This window comes from Micromys minutus, assembly GCF_963924665.1.
Source record: "Micromys minutus genome assembly, chromosome: 2".
NCBI lineage: Eukaryota > Metazoa > Chordata > Mammalia > Rodentia > Muridae > Micromys > Micromys minutus.
In genome coordinates, this window is record NC_137971.1 from 26,697,996 (window position 1) to 26,719,491 (window position 21,496).

At 35.5% G+C, this 21,496-nt stretch overlaps 1 protein-coding gene across 1 annotated transcript; it reads left to right on the forward strand.

The window, feature by feature from the left end:
* Window positions 1–2,487: 2,487 nt before the first annotated feature.
* On the forward strand, window positions 2,488–20,862 carry LOC308417503 (tear acid lipase-like protein; the record flags this gene model as incomplete). The annotated part of the gene is made up of 8 exons (XM_080912897.1): window positions 2,488–2,568; window positions 2,779–2,902; window positions 3,941–4,139; window positions 5,305–5,414; window positions 7,376–7,512; window positions 16,962–17,105; window positions 20,128–20,199; window positions 20,623–20,862. The coding sequence occupies 8 exons, from the start codon at window positions 2,488–2,490 to the stop codon at window positions 20,860–20,862; spliced, it is 1,107 nt and encodes a 368-aa protein (XP_080769023.1).
* Between the last annotated feature and the right edge of the window lie 634 nt (window positions 20,863–21,496).

Consider the following 21,496-nt stretch of genomic DNA (forward strand, 5'->3'; position numbering starts at 1 on the left):
CTCACAGTCTCATGGCATAGGCTTCACATCAGACTAGCCATGGATTGGTCATTCCCATAAGTTCTGCACCACCATTGACCCAGAAATAGGACAGATTTTAGGTGCAAGGTTTTGAGACTGATTTAATGTTCCAGTCCTACCACTAGGAGCCATTCTTGGTTACAGAAGATGACTAGTTTGGGGTCTGTCTTAGTTAGGGTTTTACTGCTGGGAACAGTAAAATGACCAAGGTAAGTCTTATAAAGGACAATACTTAATTGGGGCTGGTTTATAGGTTCAGAAGGCCAATGTATTATCATCAAGGTGGGAATATGGCAGCATGCAGGCAGACATGGTACAGGCAGAACTGAGAGTTTTATATCTTATCTAAAGGTTGCTAGTAGAAGACTGGCTTCCAGGCAGCCAGGGTGAGGGTCTTAAGCTTACTCCCACATGGCACACCTACTCCAACAACACACCTTCTAATAGTGCCACTCCCTGGGTCAAGCATATACAAACCATCATAGGGTACATATCCCCCATTGCTAAGAGACTTCAATAAGGTCACTGTTGTAGATTACAGGGAGTTACCACTGCACTAAATTTCTACATTGCCCATGAAATGTCCCTCCAATCACAATCATCTTTTCTAGTACTTTCTCACTATGTCTATCCCAGCCCCTTTCTACTTAATCCCTCATGTTCCCATACTCATGCTGTCCCAGTATACCTAGAATGTGGAACATTTTCTTGATTAAGAATGAAGGACAGAGGGCCCAACCCATTGTGGTAGATGCCACCCCTGGGTAGATGAGATAAGAATGAAATTGAGCAAGCCATGAGAAGCAAGCCAGTAAGCAGCATTCCTCCAAAGCCTGCATTTCAGTTCCTGCTTCCAGGTTCCTACTTTGATTTCCTGTCCTGGCTTATTGTAATGATAGACTATGATTAGGGCATGTTAACCAAATTAATTGTTTTCTTCTCAAGGTCCTCTTGGTTATCATGTTTGTCACAGCAAATAGAGCACAGTGGGGCAATATTCAGTTTTGTTTTTCACATATTGTGGGCACTATGGCTATGTGGGTTTTATGTGTTTTGAATCTGGTATCTCCAAGATTGGAGAGATTCCTTCCCACTTACCTAAATTACAGAAAAACTGCTTTAAAAGCCTCTATTCTATTTATATTTGGAAGATTTTTTTTCTATACACAATTCGATTTACAACAAACAGCAAAGCTTCTGATAGAGTTAGGAACATGTAATTCTTCAAAGCAGCTTAGGATAATGCTTATAGTTTTAACAAAAATTCATGGTGATTAATTATCCACTTCCTAATCACTGAGTAACTCTTTCACAATATTTACACAGTCGGGGAGTTGAGACTTGGGAAGAACCATTATAGCACGTGACTGATCACAGAGATGATAATCCTAGGAAGAAATTTTGGGAGTTGCCTGTCTAGCTTTGCAAGTGTTTGGTTTCTTGGTAAATGTCAGAGTTCAGTGTAATTCTAGCCACTATTCACTGTAGAGGATGTCGTCCAAAGAACATATTCGTTCTGATATTTATATAGAGAGGAAGCAACAAGGAGAATTAAAATTTCATTTACACTTCAGAGAGCCTAGAGACTTCACATTGGTGACGGTGAGTATGAAATTGTGGTATTTATAGGCTTTTCAGAATTTCAGTTCACAACATATTCCTATGGGAAAGTCATTCTATTTTAGATACAACATAATTTCCATTGAAAATTACAACCATGATTGACTGTACAAGTAAGTTACCTTGCTATTGCATATCTTCTTCTTTTCTCCATTGTGTCTTGACAATAATCATCTGTGGGAAGAAAATAATAGAACAGAACACAGCCAAGTTGGTGTTTGGAGGGGGATCTACCACAGCTAGGTTCTATATCAATGGGAGAGTTAATAATTTGTGTTGAAAATATTTTGTTATCAGTATTTGTACTTTCTTTAAAGCATGTGTATGAAAAGTTCTAAAAACATCTGTAGAATGCATCTTGTGTTAATATTCATCAAAATAAGACCATGTTGGCATAGTGACTACATAAGGTCCCTTGGAGCTACATGCTCTGGATCCATGAGACTGTTCCTTCCATGTTGGTTCTCTTACACCCTGTTATGATTGTTCTCTCATTCTTCCCAGCTTTATTCTGTTGTGATAGACTTGTAAAGGGTTTTAGATGAACGTGTGTAACAGTTTTGTTCAAAAAGCCAAATAATTATTTTGATTAAGTTAAGACAACTTCCAGAAAAAAAAATGGTTTTCTGAATAGTGTAGACAATTACTTTGCATTTCATATAAGCTGTCTTTTGAAAAGTGCAATAGTATTTCTGAGACTTAGAAGATAATATGACCATCTGTCTAGTATATAAGATGACAGATGGACTATGTACACCCTATAACATAAGCTTACCTGGCAACGTGTACTGTATTATGCTAATAAATATTTCCCAGCAGGTTTAAATGTGGTGGCTACTGAGAACAATGTGTTTTGTTCATGCAATTGAAAACATATTTTGCTTTTTGGGAGCCAAGCCGAAGAATCCTGAAGCCAATATGAATGCTGTAAGCTATTCCCGTTAATCAACATACTTTCAAAGATTTGTCCCTATTCCATTCACCCATCCTTTCCAGAGGGTTGCATTTATGATAATTTGAATTTTCTTTTTACATGAAATACACCAGTATATTCTGTAAAGAAAACTTACTGGAGAATCATAAAAATGTTCAGGTGACCAAATTAATAAAAATTAATGTTTTCCCTTCTGCATTTAGAGTGAGATAATTTCCTACTGGGGCTATGAAAGAGAAGAGTACGAGGTTATGACTGAGGATGGTTACCTCCTCTTAATCTTCCGGATTCCACGTGGGAGGAATGAGAACAAGGATTCATATAACAGTGAGTGACAAATGTGCTTGGAGTGAAAGACGTGCCATGCAAACCAGTCCGTTATATACCCCTCCTAAGGAGCCCCCAGTCCTGTGGGACACCTATCATGGGAGTTGATGCTATTAGAAGAAAAGGCACTATCTGTCATGTGAATTTATGTTCCTGGGCAGAACAAAGGCTCAGAATCCCTGTTCAAATGGCCAAGAGCTTTCGGCCCTGAGTGTAATGCTTGCAATGCTGTAGTGCCTGAATTACTTTTGAGAATTCAATATTATCTTTCCTGATCACAGGTGCATCTGGTTCATTCTGACTAAATGTCTAAATGTTCAAGGATTTGTGGTTAGCGTTATTTATTAAATATTCTGCATATTATCTTTCGCTTGGAAATTTTATAAATTAAAAACATTTAGTAGGGAAGTTCATATTTTCTCAGTAAGGAGCAGGAAGAACAAAGTGATTATGTGAGTCCAGTGATTATTTTACTCTGAGGAAAATGAGTGATATTTGTGGCTATCAAATGAGGATAATGCCTCTGTTTGAATTACAACTCCACTATGGTAAATAAACAAAAAGACAAAACAAAACAACCCAACAATGCCAACAACCAAAAAAAAAAAAATACCAAAAAACAACCCAACAGCAACAAAACAAACAAACAAGCCAAACCAAAATCCAAGCTTTGTTGCCTTTAATCACAGCACTGAGAAGGCAGAAGCAGGTAAATCTATTAGAGTTCAAGGCAACCCTGGTCTACATAACAAGTTTCAGGCCAGCCAGGACTATATGCTGAGAGGATGCCATGAACCAAAAACAAACAAACAAAAGACACTAGTCAAAAATAATAATAACAATCCCCAAATCAAAATTACTCAAAATTATGTTATTAATCATATATTTCCCAAGAGGAGATAGGTGTCAAGGAGGGTAAGGAGAGTGTAGACATGAGAAAATTGCAGAGGCATACATACATAAACTAAAATGAGCTCCATTATTTTACATTCTTAAAAACTAATAATAAATAACAAATACCTTTTGTTTTCTTTTTAGCCACGAAGCCAGTCGTGTATTTGCAGCATGGATTGACCGTATCTGCTGATTATTGGGTTCTCAACCCTCCCAGCAACTGCCCATCCTTCTTGCTGGCAGATGCTGGTTTTGATGTGTGGCTGGGGAACACCAGGGGCACTAACAATGCCAGGAAACATGTGCGCCTAGACCCAAATTCTAAAGAATTCTGGGCTTTTAGGTAAGAGAAAAGATCTTTTATCCTGGTACCTTTCCCTTAAAACTATCATTAATGATTTTAAGTTGCTACGGACTTACTAAGCTTGACCAAAATAACACCGCAAAACTGTCATAAGTAATGAATAATATTTTGAATTGTTAAGACTTATTTTAGTGTATGTCTATATGTGTGCAGTGTGTGTGTATGTATATCTGTATGTGTGTATGTAATGTGTCTGTGTGTCTGTGTATGTCTGAATGTGTGTAGTGTGTGTATGTCTGTGTATGTGTCTGTCTTGTGTGTGTGTGTCTTCGTGTGTACTCTGTGTGCATGTGTGTTCATATATGTGAGTGCAGAGGTCACAGGATTTGTATCTAGTCCTCTGAAGCTGGAGTTTAGGTGGTTGTGAGCTGTTATTTAGAGCAGTAAGTGCATTGAAAAAGTGAGGCATCTCCAGCCACTTGAATAATATTTTTAAAGGTTGATTAGTTACAAGCTTGCCTAAAATTTTATATTATTAATTTAGCTTAAGATGAACATTAAAATTTATTTATCATTTATATATATATATATATATATATATATATATATATATATCTTTGCTACCTCATTTTATTTTAGAAAATATTTCAAAAGATGTTAATATTCTCTATATACTGTTTGATAAGTATAGACCCAAATTCCAATCATCTGTATATTTTTATTTTTGCGGCTTCTCTTGTTTTTTGCAAAAAAATAATAGGAAAGGAATAAAAGAACAAAATATTTAATATTCATTTCTATCACAAAATTCCAGTTGATCTTTGTGAAATGTGTCCCTGTTTTTTAAAAGCTCTTTCTTTTTGGTATCTAGTAACTTTACTGACCATTTTAACATAAATTTCTCAAACACAAATAAAAACTGTTCATACATATGTTATGGAAACACCATATATTATTTTTAACATAAACTCTGGTACATAACAAATACATTTAGAGATACAGATCTGATCTCTGGCTCTGATCATGCCAAGGCATTGTGTGCAATCCCTTGTAGGAAGCAGAAGGAGATGCTGCAGAGACTCTGCAGGAGATATTTCATCAGTTTTACCTCAGCACTCATGTAGTCCTTTAGGAATTATTTTCAAGTCAAGGATAATGTTTAATTACCATAATTAACAAAATCTCTCCATTTTGTTTTATACAGTTTTGATCAACAAATAGCATATGACATCCCGGCCATCGTTGATTTCATTTTGAACAAGACAGGGCAAAAGCAACTTTACTATATTGGCCATTCCCAGGGCGCCTATCTTGGTACGTGGAGAGAGACTGAACTCTGAACACAATGTAATTTTTATTACAAAACATACAAATAATCTTGAGCAATAATTTCATTTTTAGGAATACCATTCCTGATGATGATAAAGGAATAAATCTCATCAATATTTAGAAACATTCAGACGAGTCAGAAATTTACAGCCCAGTTTTTACAATGGTTTCATTGGTTATCAGATGGTCACATTTGCTGTTGTTTGATACAGGGTCATTTATGTAGCACAGGCTAGCCTCGACCATGTAACTATGGACTCCACCTCTCACAGGTAGAATTATAAATATGGACAACTGCACCTGGCTAATTGTTTTCAAAATAACAGAAAAAGCTATAGGCACATTTTTTTTCTTTAACCACTATAATTTCTTCCATAAAAGATAGTTGAACAATGCAAATGTATTAAATTCATGTGGGATTCACTGCACCTTCCAAAACAAAGCTTAATGCCTTGTTTTCAGGTCCTTAACTGATTTCTTAAAGGAAAATTGATATATATATATATATATATATATATATATATATATATATATATATATATATATACTGTTTTTTAATTAATTTATCTTATTGATGCATTTATTTATTTATTTAATGTGGTAACTCTGAGCATTTGAATGCAGAGAACCTAGTGAGTATCCAAAGAGCCTTGAGTACTTTTGTACTGGACTCGTCTGGAGCATGCTATTCTACACGTTGTGAATATATATTTAAAAATACGATTTCCAAACCTTATGCTACTTGGGGAAACATTGCTAATTAATTGCATACCATTTATTAAAAATACAGTGTTTTTCTTCCTTAATTTACTTGTGTATTCACTTTACATCTCCACTTCCTAGTCCCCTCTCACATAGCCCCTCCCCGACACCCTCCCTCCCCTGCTCTTATGAAAATACAGTTTTCTTACTACTTTGCTGGCTATTAGTTACAATGCACATAGTGCACTAAAGAAATGTACTTCTCCTAAATGTCACAATTAAGGGAAGGTGTGGGATCAATATCACAGTCTCTCCTATTTATTGGGCTTCATGTTTTCTCTTGCAAGATATTTATTGTATGATGCTAAATGGTAACTAGACTATCTACTTACCAGATGGGAATAGATGCCCTCATTTTCTTTGAGTTGTAACAGGCAAATTTGTCTCTACATGTTGCTAATATCCCCTAAGATCAAACATTCTCCATGAGAAAACACTAAAATTAGGATGATATTTACTAAGGGTTTTCCTGGCAGTTGTAAACTATAATTTGATTATGTTACTCACATTATATTAAACACACACACACACACACACACACACACACTTGACAAAGCCTGGGATTATAGGAAAGGACTCTTACGAAGCTATAAACATCATTACCCAGCCACAGAAGAGCCATGCTCATACCCAAATATTAGAGACGATTTGTAGGGTTAAAAAAATAAGGTGAAATTTAATGGGATAGTCTTTTTTTTTAAAGACACTCTACTCAACTCTCTCAAGCAATTGGTGCATGCAGATCTTCCATGAAAATCTCAGGAAAAAATATTTAAAAGATTGATGTAATAGAAATTTAACATCCTGGCTTTCAAAAGTGTTAAAGAGATTAATTAACAATAGGCAAATACATGATGTTTCTATATTTTTGCTTGTTGGGATAATAGCAACAGGACACTAAGTTATTGAATGTCTAGTTAAGCAAACAGAACCTTTTCCACTGACTAAAGAAATGAAGGCCACATCTGAGTGGAATTGAATGAAAGTAACCAGGTTCTGAGCTTCCAGGTGAATCAGAGAATCATCTGAGTAAAGATTAGAATATATGACAAAGTATACATAAAGTCTCAGTTGAGACTAAAAATGCATAGAACTTTGAACCAAGAGAAAATACAAGGAAGTGATCTATCCTCATTTGTTTTGTTGTTTGTTTGTTTGCTTGCTTGCTTTGTTTTGTTTTTCAGGTTATGGGGCATTTGCAACAAACCCACAACTGGCCCAGAAGATCAAAATCAACTTTGCCCTGGCCCCTGTTGTGTTAACTGAGTATCTGATGGGTGTCTTTCGCACAATTGCATACCTTAGCCCAAAAGTGATCAAGGTTTGTAATACTATATAATAACTCCTTAGAAATAACAGGTACAGTTTTCAAAAACAGAAGTGGTACTAAGTTGAAGAGCAGAGATGCTGAGACAGCTCCATGATGCTTCCCTGCCCAGCATCCTGAATACCATACACAGCGGGTGCTGAATTTCCCAGGATGCTGAGTCCTGTCAGCCACCAGGTAACCCTGGATAGTTTTCCTTTATCCCACCTACTTTTTCTATATACTAGAACATTCATTAATAAATTTTATCATACAAATGTTCCATGTGCATTTCTAAAAGTTTGAGACTGAAATGTCAGTAGAATCAGTGATCATTTTTTTATTTCTTTTTGCTTCCCATCATCTGGACTGTAAAAAATTTCATTTCCCCATTGTTTTTTTTTTATCTTTTACAACTTTATTTTTTTTAAAAAAGAGGGATTATATATATATACGGATTTTTAAAAGCATTTTGGTATAAGACTATATTAAATTTTTTGCAAGAACTTAGTTCTTTTAGAGGTTTAATAGCATGCATTGACATCCCACTAGTTACCATAATCATAAAGTATGTGTAGGACAGAATGTAACATGTAAACAGTTTTCTTGGTGAGTATAAATTAAGCATAATGATCTTTGAATACCAAAAATTCACACAAGGCAGTATTCTTGGCTCTTGGATTATTAATGATTTAAGGTCCAACTGTAACACACTCTGAGAGGGTGCTATACATTAATTTTTTTCCTAAGAAAGACTGAGGCTTTTATTTTTTAGCCTTTGTTTTTCTTGAGTTTCATATGGCCTGTGAGTTGTTTCTGAGGTGTTCAGAGCTTTCTGGGGTTAGTATCCAAATATCACTAACTGCAAATTATGTCTGTACTTTTGTGACAGGGTTACCTCACTAAGGATGGTATTCTCTAGATGTATCAATTTTCTGAGGAATTTCATAAACTCATTGTTTCTAGTAGCTGAGTAGTATTCCATTGTGTGAATATACCACAATTATTGTATCCATTCATTTACTGAAAGACATCTGAGTTCTGTCCAGCTTCTGGCTATTATAAACAGGGCTGCTATGAACATTGTGGTGCATATGTCTTTATTGGATGTTGGAGAATTTCTGGGGTACATGCCCAGAAGTGGAATAACTGGGTCTTTAGGTAAGACTATGTCCAATTTTATGAGAAACTGCGAGACTGATGTCCAGAGTGTTTGTACCACTTTACAACCCTGCCAACAATGGAAGAGTGTTCCTCTTTCTCTGCATCCTCTCCAGCATTTGCTATCATCTGAGTTTTTGATCTTAACCATTCTGACTGGTGTGAGGTGGAATCTCAGGGTTGTTTTGATTTGCATTTCCCTGATGACTAGGGATGACAAACACTTCCTTAGATGCTTCTCAGCCATTCGCTATTCCTCAATTGAGAATTTGTTGTTTAGCTTTGTAGCCCATTTTTAATTGGATTATTTGATTCTATGGCATCTAACTTCTTGAGTTCTTTGTATATATTGGATATTAGACCTCTACCAGATGTGGGGTTGGTAAAGATATTTTCCCAATCTTTTGGCTGCCATTTTTTTGACAGTGTCCTTAGCCTTAGAGAAAATTTGCAATCTCATTAAGTCCAATTTCTCAATCTTTGACCTTAAACCACAAGCCATTGTGTTCTATTCAGGAAAATATCCCCTGTGCCCATGTGTTCTAAGGTTTTCCCTAATTTCTCTTCAAATAGTTTCAGTGTACCTGATTTAATGTGGAGATCTTTGATCCATTTGCACTTGAGCTTTTTACAAGAAGGTAAGAAAAGGTCTATTTTCATTCTGCTTGCTAAGTGCCAGATGAACCAACACCATTTGTTGAGGAAGCTGTCCTTTTTCCATTGAATGTTTACAGCTCCTTTTTCAAATATCAAGTGACCACATGTATGAGCATCCATTTCTGTATCTTTTATTCTGTTCCATTGATCAACATGCCTATCTCTGTACCAGTACCATGTGGTTATTAACACATTTGCCTTGTAATATAGTTTGAGGACAGGGGTGGTGATTACCACACATTTTTTCTTGTTGTTGAGGATGGATTTTGATATTCTAGGTTATTTGTTATTCCAGATAAATATATAAATTGCTATTTCATACTCAATGAAGAATTGAGCTGGAATTTTGATGAGGATTGCATTGAATCTGTAGATTGCTTTTGATAAGATGGCCATTTTTATAATGTTGATCCTTCCAATCCATGAGCATGTGAGATCTTTCCATTTTCTGAGATTTTCCTCAATTTACTTTTTCAGAGATTTGAAGTCCTTGTAACACAGGTCCTTCACTTACTTAGTTAGAGTCAAATCAAGGTATTTCATATTGTTTGTGACTATTGTGAAAGGTGTCTTTTTCCTAATTTCTTTCTCCACATATTTGTCCCTTGAATAGAGGAAGGTTACTAATCTGTTTGAGTTAATTTTATATCCAGCCACTTTGCTGAACTTGTAGAAGTTCACTGGTGGAATTTTTTGGGTCACTTACATATACTATCATGTCATCTGCAAGCAGTGATGTTTTTACTTCTTACTTTTCAATTTGGATCCCTTTGATTTCCTTTTTCTGTCTATTTCTCCAGCCAGAACTTCCAGTACTATATTAAATAGGTAGAGAGAGAGAGTGGGCAGCCTTATCTAGTCCCTGATTTTAGTGGTATTGTTTCAAGTTTCTCACCGTTAAACTTGATGTTAGCTACTGGTTTGCTGTACAATACTTTTATTATGTTTAGGTATGAGCCTGGATTCCTGTTCTCTCCAAGATTTCTAACATGAAGGGGTGTAAGAGCTCAAGTGCAAGTGGATCAAAGATATCCACATTAAACCAGGTACACAGAAACTATTAGAAATTAGGGAAAACCATAGAACACATAGGCACAGGAGAAAATTTCCTGAATAGAATAACAATGGCTGCTGCTCTAAGGTCAAATATCAACAAATGGGACTTAATGAGATTGCAAAGTTTCTGTAAGGCTAAGGACACTGTCAAAAAAACAAAACTGCAGCCAACAGATTGGGAAAAGATTTTTACAAACCCCACATCTGATAGAGGCCTAATATCCAAGGTATACAAAGAACTCAAGAAGTTAGACACCAGAGAATCAAACAACCCTATTTTAAAATATGGGGTACAGAGCTAAACAAAACATTCTCAATTGAGGAATATGGAATGGGGGAGAAGCATCTAAAGAAGTGCTTGACATCCTTTGCCATCAGGGAAATGTAAATCAAAACAACCCCAAGATTCTACATCACACCCGTCAGAATGGCTAAGATCAAAAATTCAGATGACAGCTGATGCTGGCAAAGATGTGGAGACAGAGGAATACTTCTCCACTGTTTATGGGGTTGTAAACTGGTACAACTCCTCTAGAAATCAGTGTGGTGGTTCCTCAGAAAATTGGACATAGTACTACCTGAAGACCCAGTTATTCTACTTCTGGGCATATACCCCAGAGAAGCTCCAACATACAACAAAGACACATGCACCACAATGTTCATAGCAGCCTTATTCATTATAGCCAGAAGCTGGAAAGAACCCAGATGTCCTTCAGTAGATGAATGGATACAAAAATTGTGGTACATATACACAATGGAGTACTACTCAGCTTTTAGAAACAATGACTTTATGAAATTCTTAAGAAAATGGATGCATCTAGAGAATATCATCCTGAATAAGGTAACCCAGTCACAAAGATCAGACCTAATATGCAGTCACAGATAATTTGATACTAACCAGAGAAAGCTCTGAACACCCCAGAAACAATATAATGAGTATATGAAGTTCATGAAAAACAAAGGCCAAAAAAATTATTATGCTTAATCTTTACACACCAATAAAACTTTGACTATTTCCAGGTTACATCTTGTTTTACATGTACTTTATGCTCATTGTAACTAGAAAAATTTTGAGGCATAGTATGAAACCTTTAAAAAAGTCAAGTTCTGACAAAAATGTATTCATATACTTTTATGCAAATATGCTTTTAAAATCTGTACATTTATCTTTGTTTTTTAAAATAAAGTTGTTCAATTTTTAAAAAGTGGCTAAGATGATCACTTTAAGAATAAAGTTTTTGACACAATAAAAAGTTTTTAGCCAGTCCCAAAAAAATAAGTTCAATTTTGGCTATCGGTTTGCTGTATATTGCTTTCACTATGTTGAGGTATGGGCGTCAGATGCCTGTTCTTTCCAAGACTTTTAACATAAAGGGGTGTTGAATTTTGTCAAATGCTTTCTCAGCATCTATTAAGATGACAATGTGGATTTTTTTTCTTTGAGTTTGTTTATATGGTGGATTTCTTTGATGGATTTCCATATATTAAATCATCCCTGCATCCCAGGGATGAAGCCTACTTCATCATCGTGAATGATCATTTTGATGTGTTCTTGGGTTCAGTTTGCAAGGATTTTGTTAATTATTTTTGCATCAGTGTTCATAAGGGAGGTTGTTCTGACGTTCTCTTTCCTTGTAGGGTCTTTGTGTGGTTTAAGACTGAGGGTTATTGTGGATTCAAAAAATGAGTTGGGTAGTGTTTCATCTGACTCTATTTTGTGGAATAGTTTGCAGAATATTGGTATAAGGTTGTCAATAAATGTCTGATATAATTCTGCACTGAATCCATCTGGTCCTGGGCATTTTTTGGTTGGGAGGCTTTTGATGATTGTTTCTATTTCTTCAGGTGTTATGGGATTATGTAGATGGTGTAACCTGGTGATGGTTTAACTTTAGTATATGGTATTTGTCTTGGAATTTATCCATTTCCTCCACATTTTCCAGTATTATTGAGTATAGGCTTTTGTAGTAGGATCTGATGATTTCTTGAATTTCCTCCATTTCAGTTGTTATGTCTCCATTTTCATTTCTGATTTTCTTAATTTCTCTCTTTGCCCTCCTTTTAGTCTGGCTAAGGGTTTATCAATCTTGTTAATTTTCTCAAAGGACCAGCTCTTGGTTTTGTTGATTCTTTGAATGGTTCTTTCTATTTCTATTTGGTCAATTTCTGCTCTGAGTTTGATTATTTCTTGTCATCTACTTCTCTTGGATGTATCTGCTTCCTTTTGTTCTAGAGCTTTCAACTGTGCTGTCAAGTCGCTAATGTATGCTCTCTCCAGTTTCTTTTTGAGGCACTCAGAGTTATGAATTTTCCTCTTATTACTGCTATCATTGCATCCCAAAGGTTTGGGTATGTTGTGCTTCCATTTTCATTAAATTCTAGAAAATCCTTAATTTCTTTCTTCATTTTTTCTTTTACCAAGCTATCATTTAGTAGAGCATTGTTTAGATTCCATGTGTATATGGGCTTTTTGCTGTCTTTCTTGTTATTAGAGACAAGACTTAGATGCATGGGAGTATTTCGATTTTCTTATATCTATTGAGGCTTGTTTTGTGGCTGATTATATGGTCAATTTTGGAGGTGCTGTGAGGTGCTGATAAGAGGGTGTATTCTTTTGTTTTAGGGTGAAATGTTCTATAGATGTCTTGTAATCCCAGTTGGTTCATACCTCTGCTAGTTTCAATGTGTCTCTTCAGTTTTTGCTTCCATGATCTGTCCATTGATGAGAGTATGGTGTTGAAGTCTCCCACTATTATTGTTTATGGCACATTGTATTTTTTGGGCTTTCATAGGGTTTCTTTTATTAATATGGGTGCTCTTTTATTTGGAGCATATATGTTAAGGATTGAGAGATCCTTTTGATAAATTTTTCCTGTAATGAGTAGAAAGTGTCCTTTCTTATCTTTTTTGATAACTTTTGGTTGAAAGTCTACTTTTTTCAATATTGGAAAGGCTACTCCAGCTTGCTTCTTGGGGCCATTTGCTTGAAAGATTTTTTTCCAGCCTTTAACTCTGAGATAGTGTCTGTCTTTGTCTCTGAGTTGAGTTTTCTGTATGCAGCAAAATGCTGGATTCTGTTTATGTACCCAATCTAATAACCAGTCTTTATTAGGGAATTGAGTCCATTTATTTTAACAGATATTAAGGAATAATGGTTGCTGTTTCCTGCTCTTTTGTTTTTAGAAGTAGAATTATGTTTGTGTGTCTTTCTTCTTTTGGTTTTCTTGCTTAGTTATTTTCTTGTTTTTTCTAGGATGTAGTTTCCCTCCTTGTCTTGTGTTTTCCATCTATCATTCTTTGTAGGGCTGTATTTGTGGTCAGATATTGTGTAAAAGTAGTTTTGTCCTGGAATATTTTGGTCTCCCCATCTATGGTGATTGAGAGTTTTGCTGGGTATAGTAGCCTGGGCTGACATTTTTGTTCTCTTAGAATCTGTATGATGTCTGTCCAGGATGTTCTGGCTTTCATAGTCTTTTTTGAGAAGTCGGGTGTAATTCTGATTGTTCTGCCTTTATATGTTCCATGACCTTCTCCTCTTACTGCTTTTAGTATTCTTTCTTTGTTTTGAACACTTGGCCTTTTGACTATTGTGTGTCGGGAAGAATTTCTTTTCTGGTCCAATCTATTTGGAGTCTGTAGGCTTCTTTTATGCTTGTGGTCATCTCATTCTTAAGGGTAGGGCCATTTTCTTCTAGAATTTTGTTGAAGATATTCACTTTGCCTCTTAGTTGATATTCTTCACCCACGTCTATTCCTATTATTCTTAGGTTTGGTCTTCTCATTGTATCCTGAATCTCCTGGACATTTTGGGTGTTATGAGCTTTTTGGTTTTTGCATCTTCTCAAAATGTTTTCTCTATGTTTTCAATGTTGTTTTCAGCACCTGTGATTTTTCTCTTCCATCTCTTGTAGTCTGTTGGAAATGCTTGCATCTGTGACCTCTGATTTCTTTTTTCCATTTCCAGGGTTGTTTATTTTTTTGTGTGTGTTTTCTTTATTGTTTCTATTTCCATCTTCAATTTCTTAATCTCTTTGTTTCTGTTTTCCTGTGGTTCTTTGCATTTTTGAGTGTTTTTTTCTGCTTCCTCTTTAAAAGATTTTATTTGTTTTTGGTTGTACTCCTGTACTTGTTTAATGGAGTTATTCATGCTCTTCTCAAAGATCTCCATCAACATCTTGAGGTATATTTTCAGGTCTGTGTCTTCTTTTTCTGGAGTGCTTGGCATTCCATTGCTTACTGTGGTCGGAGAGCTGGGTTCTGATGTTGTCCGTTTGTCTTGATTTTCATTGCTTAAGTTCTTCCATTTTCCTCTTGCCACCTTTTTGTCTGTGATTATACATGGTCTTGTTGTCAGTGATTGGTACCCATCTCTCCCGTGGACCTGAGGACCTGTGGGTTCAGGAAGAAAACCGCTTCGGAGTGTTCAGCTTTTAGTGGGCAAACAGTGACTTCTGGTAGCAGTGACTCAGCTCTGTCTTTGTGGGCTCAGATGTGGGAGCTCTTGTGAGACTATTCTGGTACCTCAGCCCTGTGCCCACAGTTCTTGAGTACTACTGGCAGGGACCTGGCACTTTCTCTAGGCCACAACGGACCTTTTTCCAGATAGCACAGTACTTTCTGCTCTCTGAGGACTCCTGATGTGCTCTCCCTGGGCCTATGTGTCAGGCTCACCTCTGGTCCTAGTGTAAGAGAGTCTATAGAGTTGAAGTTCATGCACTGCCTTTCCCGGGTAAATCCTGGCTCCCACTGACAAGAGCCTGTGCCTTATTGTAGACACTTGTGTCTAGAGTTTGAGCCAGGAATTCCAGGTAGATCCTTATTCCTTATGCTAGATGTCCGACTCCACTGAATAAGAGGGTCTCGTTTTCCACGTGCTCCGCCTAGCCCTCTCTTCCCCTTGGTTACTCATGGTGCAGCATCACCAGGCCTGTTCCAGGTGTCAAAGGGCCCGAGCGTTTGGTCTGTGCCCATGGGCTTTCCAGGTGGAACCCAAGTCCCTATGCCAGAGGTTCAGCTCCACTGAAAAGGAGGGCTGCATTTTCTGTGTGCTCTGCCAAGCCCTCTCTGTGCTTTGGTTACTCACGGCACAGTCTCAACAGGCCTGTGTCCCTGGATCTCCGCTGTTCCAGGTGCCTTTCCCCATTGTTTTAAAATTCATTTTAATTGCATCTTGTAGAGAGTTCCCAATAATATATTAATTATAAATGCTTTGGTTTGCAAAAAAGCTTTAGTCAGCAAAGTTGGAATCAGGATTTTGCATCATCAACACTCTACAAAGTACATCTCTATAATTCTGACATGCAGTTAGAGTTTGTTTGGGTTGTACTTGCATTTACATAATGGTCAATAAATCAGCATCAATCATTTCATTTATATATAAAGTTGCTCCTGACTCTTTATAATAGCTTTATGAGATTATTATTATATACACTTACATATATACACCTCTAAAACAGATAAAATCACCAGTTGTTGCTTTTCATATATGACAAGTAGTAATAGCTTGAGCTCAGAAATATTAAAACAGAAAATATCTTGTCTAATTTTAGAGTATACTAGTGGCACATTAATCTTCATGAACACCTATATGTAAGCTCTAAAGATCAAGTGCATGGCTCCTCTAGACTTCAAATCCTCTTTCTTTATGTGTACCTGGATGTGTCTGTGTAAGTTTATGTTCTGTGTGTGTGTGTGTGTGTGTGTGTGTGTGTGTGTGTGTGTATGAGAGAGAGTGCATGCACACCCGCACATGTGCATCAGTGCATGTGTTTGAGAATGTTAGACATGTTGCATGATTCATTCATATGTATATCATGAACATTTTGTTAGAAACCAGATGCATTCTGTGCTGTTTTTATCAAGTTCCTGTGTTCATGGTCAATTGGGGCTTTTATTGTTTACCTCTCAGTTAGCTTTTACAACTGGTTTGTGATGTCAAACTTTTCTTATTTTTGATTTAACTTTGATAGACTCTTTTGTCATGTCCTGGACTGGCAAAATGATTCAGTGTATAGTGGTAGTGTATTCACTTGTCACTTGGCCCGAAGACCTGAGTTCATTCTCTGAGCACCACATGCTAAAAGAAGAGGCCTTAATCCTAAAGTTTCGTGCATGTGCTATGGCACACATAGATGAATATTATAAAAATACCCTTCCATGTCATGTAGTATGGACTTTCCTTTTTATTATGTAATGTATATGATATTTAATTTAAATAATGTTTGCAACATATTTTTTAGACATTAAGTTCTTTGTCAACTTGATGGATTTATTACTCACATAAACTGAAAGACATTCATTACAAGTGTAGACATAAATTTTTGATATGTGAAAAGCCACAATACTTGCTCATTTAAATAATGACATAAATAATCTCCATCACTGCAGATAATTAATTACTCACCAAAGTGATCTGGTAAAAAAGAACTTTTTCAGGACATATGTCTTAGGAGGCATAAAACTTGATAGTGAACAAAATCATATAACTTTATCAGTATGTTGAAATGTTGTTTTGTGACTCAAATTTACTCTATTCTTGCTTCTTATTGAACAAATGTCTCAAGGCTACTATTTAAATATGTCATTTTCAGACCGTGCTTGGTGAAAAGGATGCATTCAGTAAACCAGGTGATAATCACATCCTTCGGTTCTTGTGCCATCGGGAAAATATTGCAACAGCTTGTAATAGTCTTCTTACAGTAATGTTTGGCTACAACCCCCAGAATTTAAATGAGGTATGTGTGATTTTTGTTTTCAGGTAAATGTTTTTCTAATAATGGTTGTTGATGTTATCATCTTCTTACAAAGTAAACATTAAATATAAGAACTATTTGCTTGCATTGTATAGAGTATCTAAACCTCCCTAATATGAATCACTCATATTACAAAATGGGACATAATTTGCCACGTTATAAATGTGGCTGTAGAAAGCCATCTATATCCTACGTGTATGAAAATCTGGGTATCATGAATTTAAACGTTTTAATACTTATTTCTCTGATGTCTTGTCAATAGCCCTTTAAGATTAAAGCTTTTTTCCAAGTATATTATCTTCACCATATACTCTCATATCAACCACAATAATACCTTCTGTGGTAAAAATCTAGTGTTGCCTTTTAATTGATTTAGAAAAGATTTTAATTATATTAGTAACAGAGGTTAACAACACTATCTTACACTTTCATACTCTTGAAAGAGACACTAGCCATACTTTGCTGTGTTTCAGAGTCGATTTGATGTGTATACTGAACATATTCCAGCAGGGACTTCAGTTCAAAGTATAATTCATTTTTCTCAGGTAAACTTGCTCTGTGCTTCAATTTCTTCTTCTCCTTCTCCTTCTCCTTCTCCTTCCCCTTCTCCTTCTCCTTCTCCTTCTCCTTCTCCTTCTCCTTCTCCTTCTCCTTCTCCTTCTCCTTCTCCTTCTCCTTCTTCTTCTTCTTCTTCTTCTTCTTCTTCTTCTTCTTCTTCTTCTTCTTCTTCTTCTTCTTTTTCTTCTTCTTCTTCTTTCTCCTCCTCCTCCTCATTTTATGATGATGATAATGATGATGATGATGATTGGTGGTGGTGGTGATGGTTGGTGATATGATGGTGATGATATGATAGTGATGATGACAATAGATACTAACAAGGATTGTTGCCTCTGATGCTAAGGGATTTGAAAATTCTCTAGGTGGTGATGGTGATGGTGGTGGTGATGATGATGATGATGATGATGATGATGATGATGATGATGATGATGATGATGATGATAATGAAAGAGGGTTGGATGAATGAATGGAATGATGGATAGATAGATGGACAGACTGATGGACAGATAGATAGACAGACAGATAAATGTTATAGACAAATGATAATTATGAAAAGGAATTGTTTTACCTTTTAAGCAGTAACTTTTGTCTTAAAACACATAAAATTTGGCTCTTTGGGGAGTCTGCTTGGTTGGACCCAGGGCTTCTTATTTGGCGGCTTGGACTGAAGCTGGCTTTCTGTGGAGCTGAAGCTATGACCACAGCCCAGTTCAGAAGCCTTTAGTCACAGAGGGTTAAGATGATTTGAATGGAAGCAGGATGTCACAAACAGGATGGTTTAACACTGTATTTTATATGGAAGAAAATATACTTAATTTTAAAAACACAGAAACCTAGTACAAATGCATTTTATACAAAACTAATAGTTATTTTAGCAAGTATCAGGTATTAATGAAAGTCAGAAATTTTGTGTGCCTTTGAAGTATAGGCATAAATTTTGAAATATTTCTTCATGCATTATATAAGGTTTCCTGCAGCACCAATTTGGAATAAATATAAACTCTCACCCTACTAAGGCCATTGCCATGATATAAGTTGTGATAAAGCATATATAGCCCCTTATTTGTAATTTTCATTTGATTAATGGATATTTACTTTTTTAATTTTTTAAATTTTTAATTTGAACAACTTTATTTTAAAAAACAGATAAATGTACAGACATTTAACAGAATTTTGGCATTAAACTATATGAATATATTTTTGTCAGTACTTGCTCTTTTTAAAGGTTTGATGGTATGCATTGAAATCTTACTAGTTACAATGAGCATAAAGTACATATAAAGCAAAACATAACATGGAAATAGTCAGAGTTTTCTTGGTGTGTAAAGATTAAATATAATGATTTTTAAATGCCAGGAATTTCCACAAGGTTACATTCTTAAGGGTGATAGGAGTTTTTGAGTTTTCTTTGTACTCACTGGATAAAAATGGTTCTATTATTCCAGAACCAGTGGAGTGACCTGTGCCACATTTCAACAGGCATCTAACAATATTACCTTGACTAGAGCAGTATGTTCATAACAGCTCCATAATCCTAGAATTTGAACCTTGTAAAAAGTAAGTGTAGATATGCCTGAATATTATTAGACTGCTATAAAACCCCCATTGGTTCTTATTTTTTACAAATCTAAAACAATTGAGTTTCAACAAAAATGTGCTAATACTTATAAGAATTCCTTTTGTCATGAGAATCATTGAAAATGTTTTACACAAAATAAATTCTATACAAATACAAAATAATTCAATTGTATTTTAGTCCTGATACTAATGTATCAGGTGTTAAAGTTAATTAATTTATATTTTAATTTTTTTCTTGTAGCCAGAAAGATATTACTCTATTGTCATAATGTAAGAATTTATTGATGTGCACTTAGAAATTTAAAAGGTGTGTGTGTATGTGTGTGTGTGTGTGTGTTTGTGTGTGTATGTGTGTGTGTGTGTGTGTGTGTGTGTGTGTGTGTGTGTACCTGTGTGTGTTCTTGTATGATGGTGGACATGGGTGTGCCAGTGTTTTGTTAAATATTCACATCCCAAGGTGTTGTTTTAATACACTATCCAACTGTTTAATGAGATTCTATCTCTCACTTTTCTGAAACTGGCCAGGTATGTTAGGTTCTCTCACTTAAATAGCCCCAGTATTCTATTTTCATATTTTGGTGTCTTTCTACATATGACATATGTATAAGCAATACCATATTTATTTTTGTAAAACATATTTTAGTTACTAACTTTCTTAACCTCATTTCATCTGTTGGACTGATATGGAATGTTTGTCCCTTCCTCAAGGCTCACATAATGTGATGATAGCATTATAGTATACATCTATATCATTGTATTGAATGTGAGCCAGAGTGTCACAAAAAAATAAAAACAGAGGCAATACAGATCCCTAATTCTTAACAATTCTTTAGAAGCTTTGTATGTAACAATTTATTTTATCTTTAAGGGAATCAGATCAGGTTTATTGAGAGCTTATGACTGGGGCAGTGAAGATCTCAATATGCAGCACTACAATCAGGTGAGTCTTTCTACACAAACTGTAATGATACCTTCATTGTAGAAAGTGTATGAAAGATCCAAAAAAGTGGTTATGTTTCCAAAGATGGTTAAATATTTTTTTATACTTCATAGGCTATTGGTAGATAGGTGTCATAAAATGGCTTCAAAAAATGAAAATACTTCTTTTAGTAAGCCTTTACATAGTTCTACATAGCTTACCACTTGAGCTTCACAACAACTGTATGACCTGTCAGATGGTCATTGATACCTTCATTTCAAACATAAAGAGCATAAAGTTCACAGTTTCTAGTTTGATAAAATTGTGTGCTACAGGATAGTGCTTGATCAGCACTGACTGAATCGAATCATAGACTAGAACTTCCAACTTACAATTCATACTTTGATGTGTTATTAACATAACATGTTCTTTATTTTCCCTTAGTCTACTCCTCCAATATATGAGATAGAGAACATGAAGGTTCCAACTGCTATATGGAGTGGTGAGCGAGATTTTCTGGGAGACCCAAAAGATGTTAAAAACCTAGCAAGCAAAACTATCAATCTAATTTATCACAAGAAGATTTCTCACTATAATCACATAGACTTTGTAATTGGTAAAGATGTTACTGTACAAGTTTTTAAAGAAGTCATTGGATTCATCTATAAATATCAATCACAGTGAAGATTCTTTAGTTTTCTGCATATTTTCCTGCTTATTTAAGAGGGGAGCAACCTCATAGAAGTGGTGGGAATAGGGGAGGCAATGGGAGGTTTAACTGGGAAGAGAGATAACATTTGAAATGTACATAAGTAATATAACAAGTAAAATAAAAGAGAGTTCTATGGCTCTTCTTAATAAAAGGCATTTCTGTAGACCAGTCTGGCCTCACACTCAGATCCCCCTGCTCTGTCTCATGAAGAATGGGATTAAAGGTGTGCAAAACAACCAACATGTATTATTGTATGTTTGTTTAGGCCTTGTATAATTTATGTGAATTCTATGTCCAAAAAATATAAACTCTAATAATAAAATATTTATTCCATCTAGCAAACATTTTCTAATTTATGCACACTTATTTATATATTACTGAGAAAAAAAATCTCAGAAACACTGGACTAAATCTTATCTGAAATTTCACAGTAGTGATACAGAAATGAATTGCATAGTGGTCTACATGTTTGAGGTTAAATCTAGAGACTATAAAAAATGTCTCACTTATTATTACCATTTTTGAAGTAACACCAAAGTTTATTGGAGCTGGTCACATGGTTCTGCCTTTTAAACTCTTATTTTTGAGATCATAAAAAACTGTTAC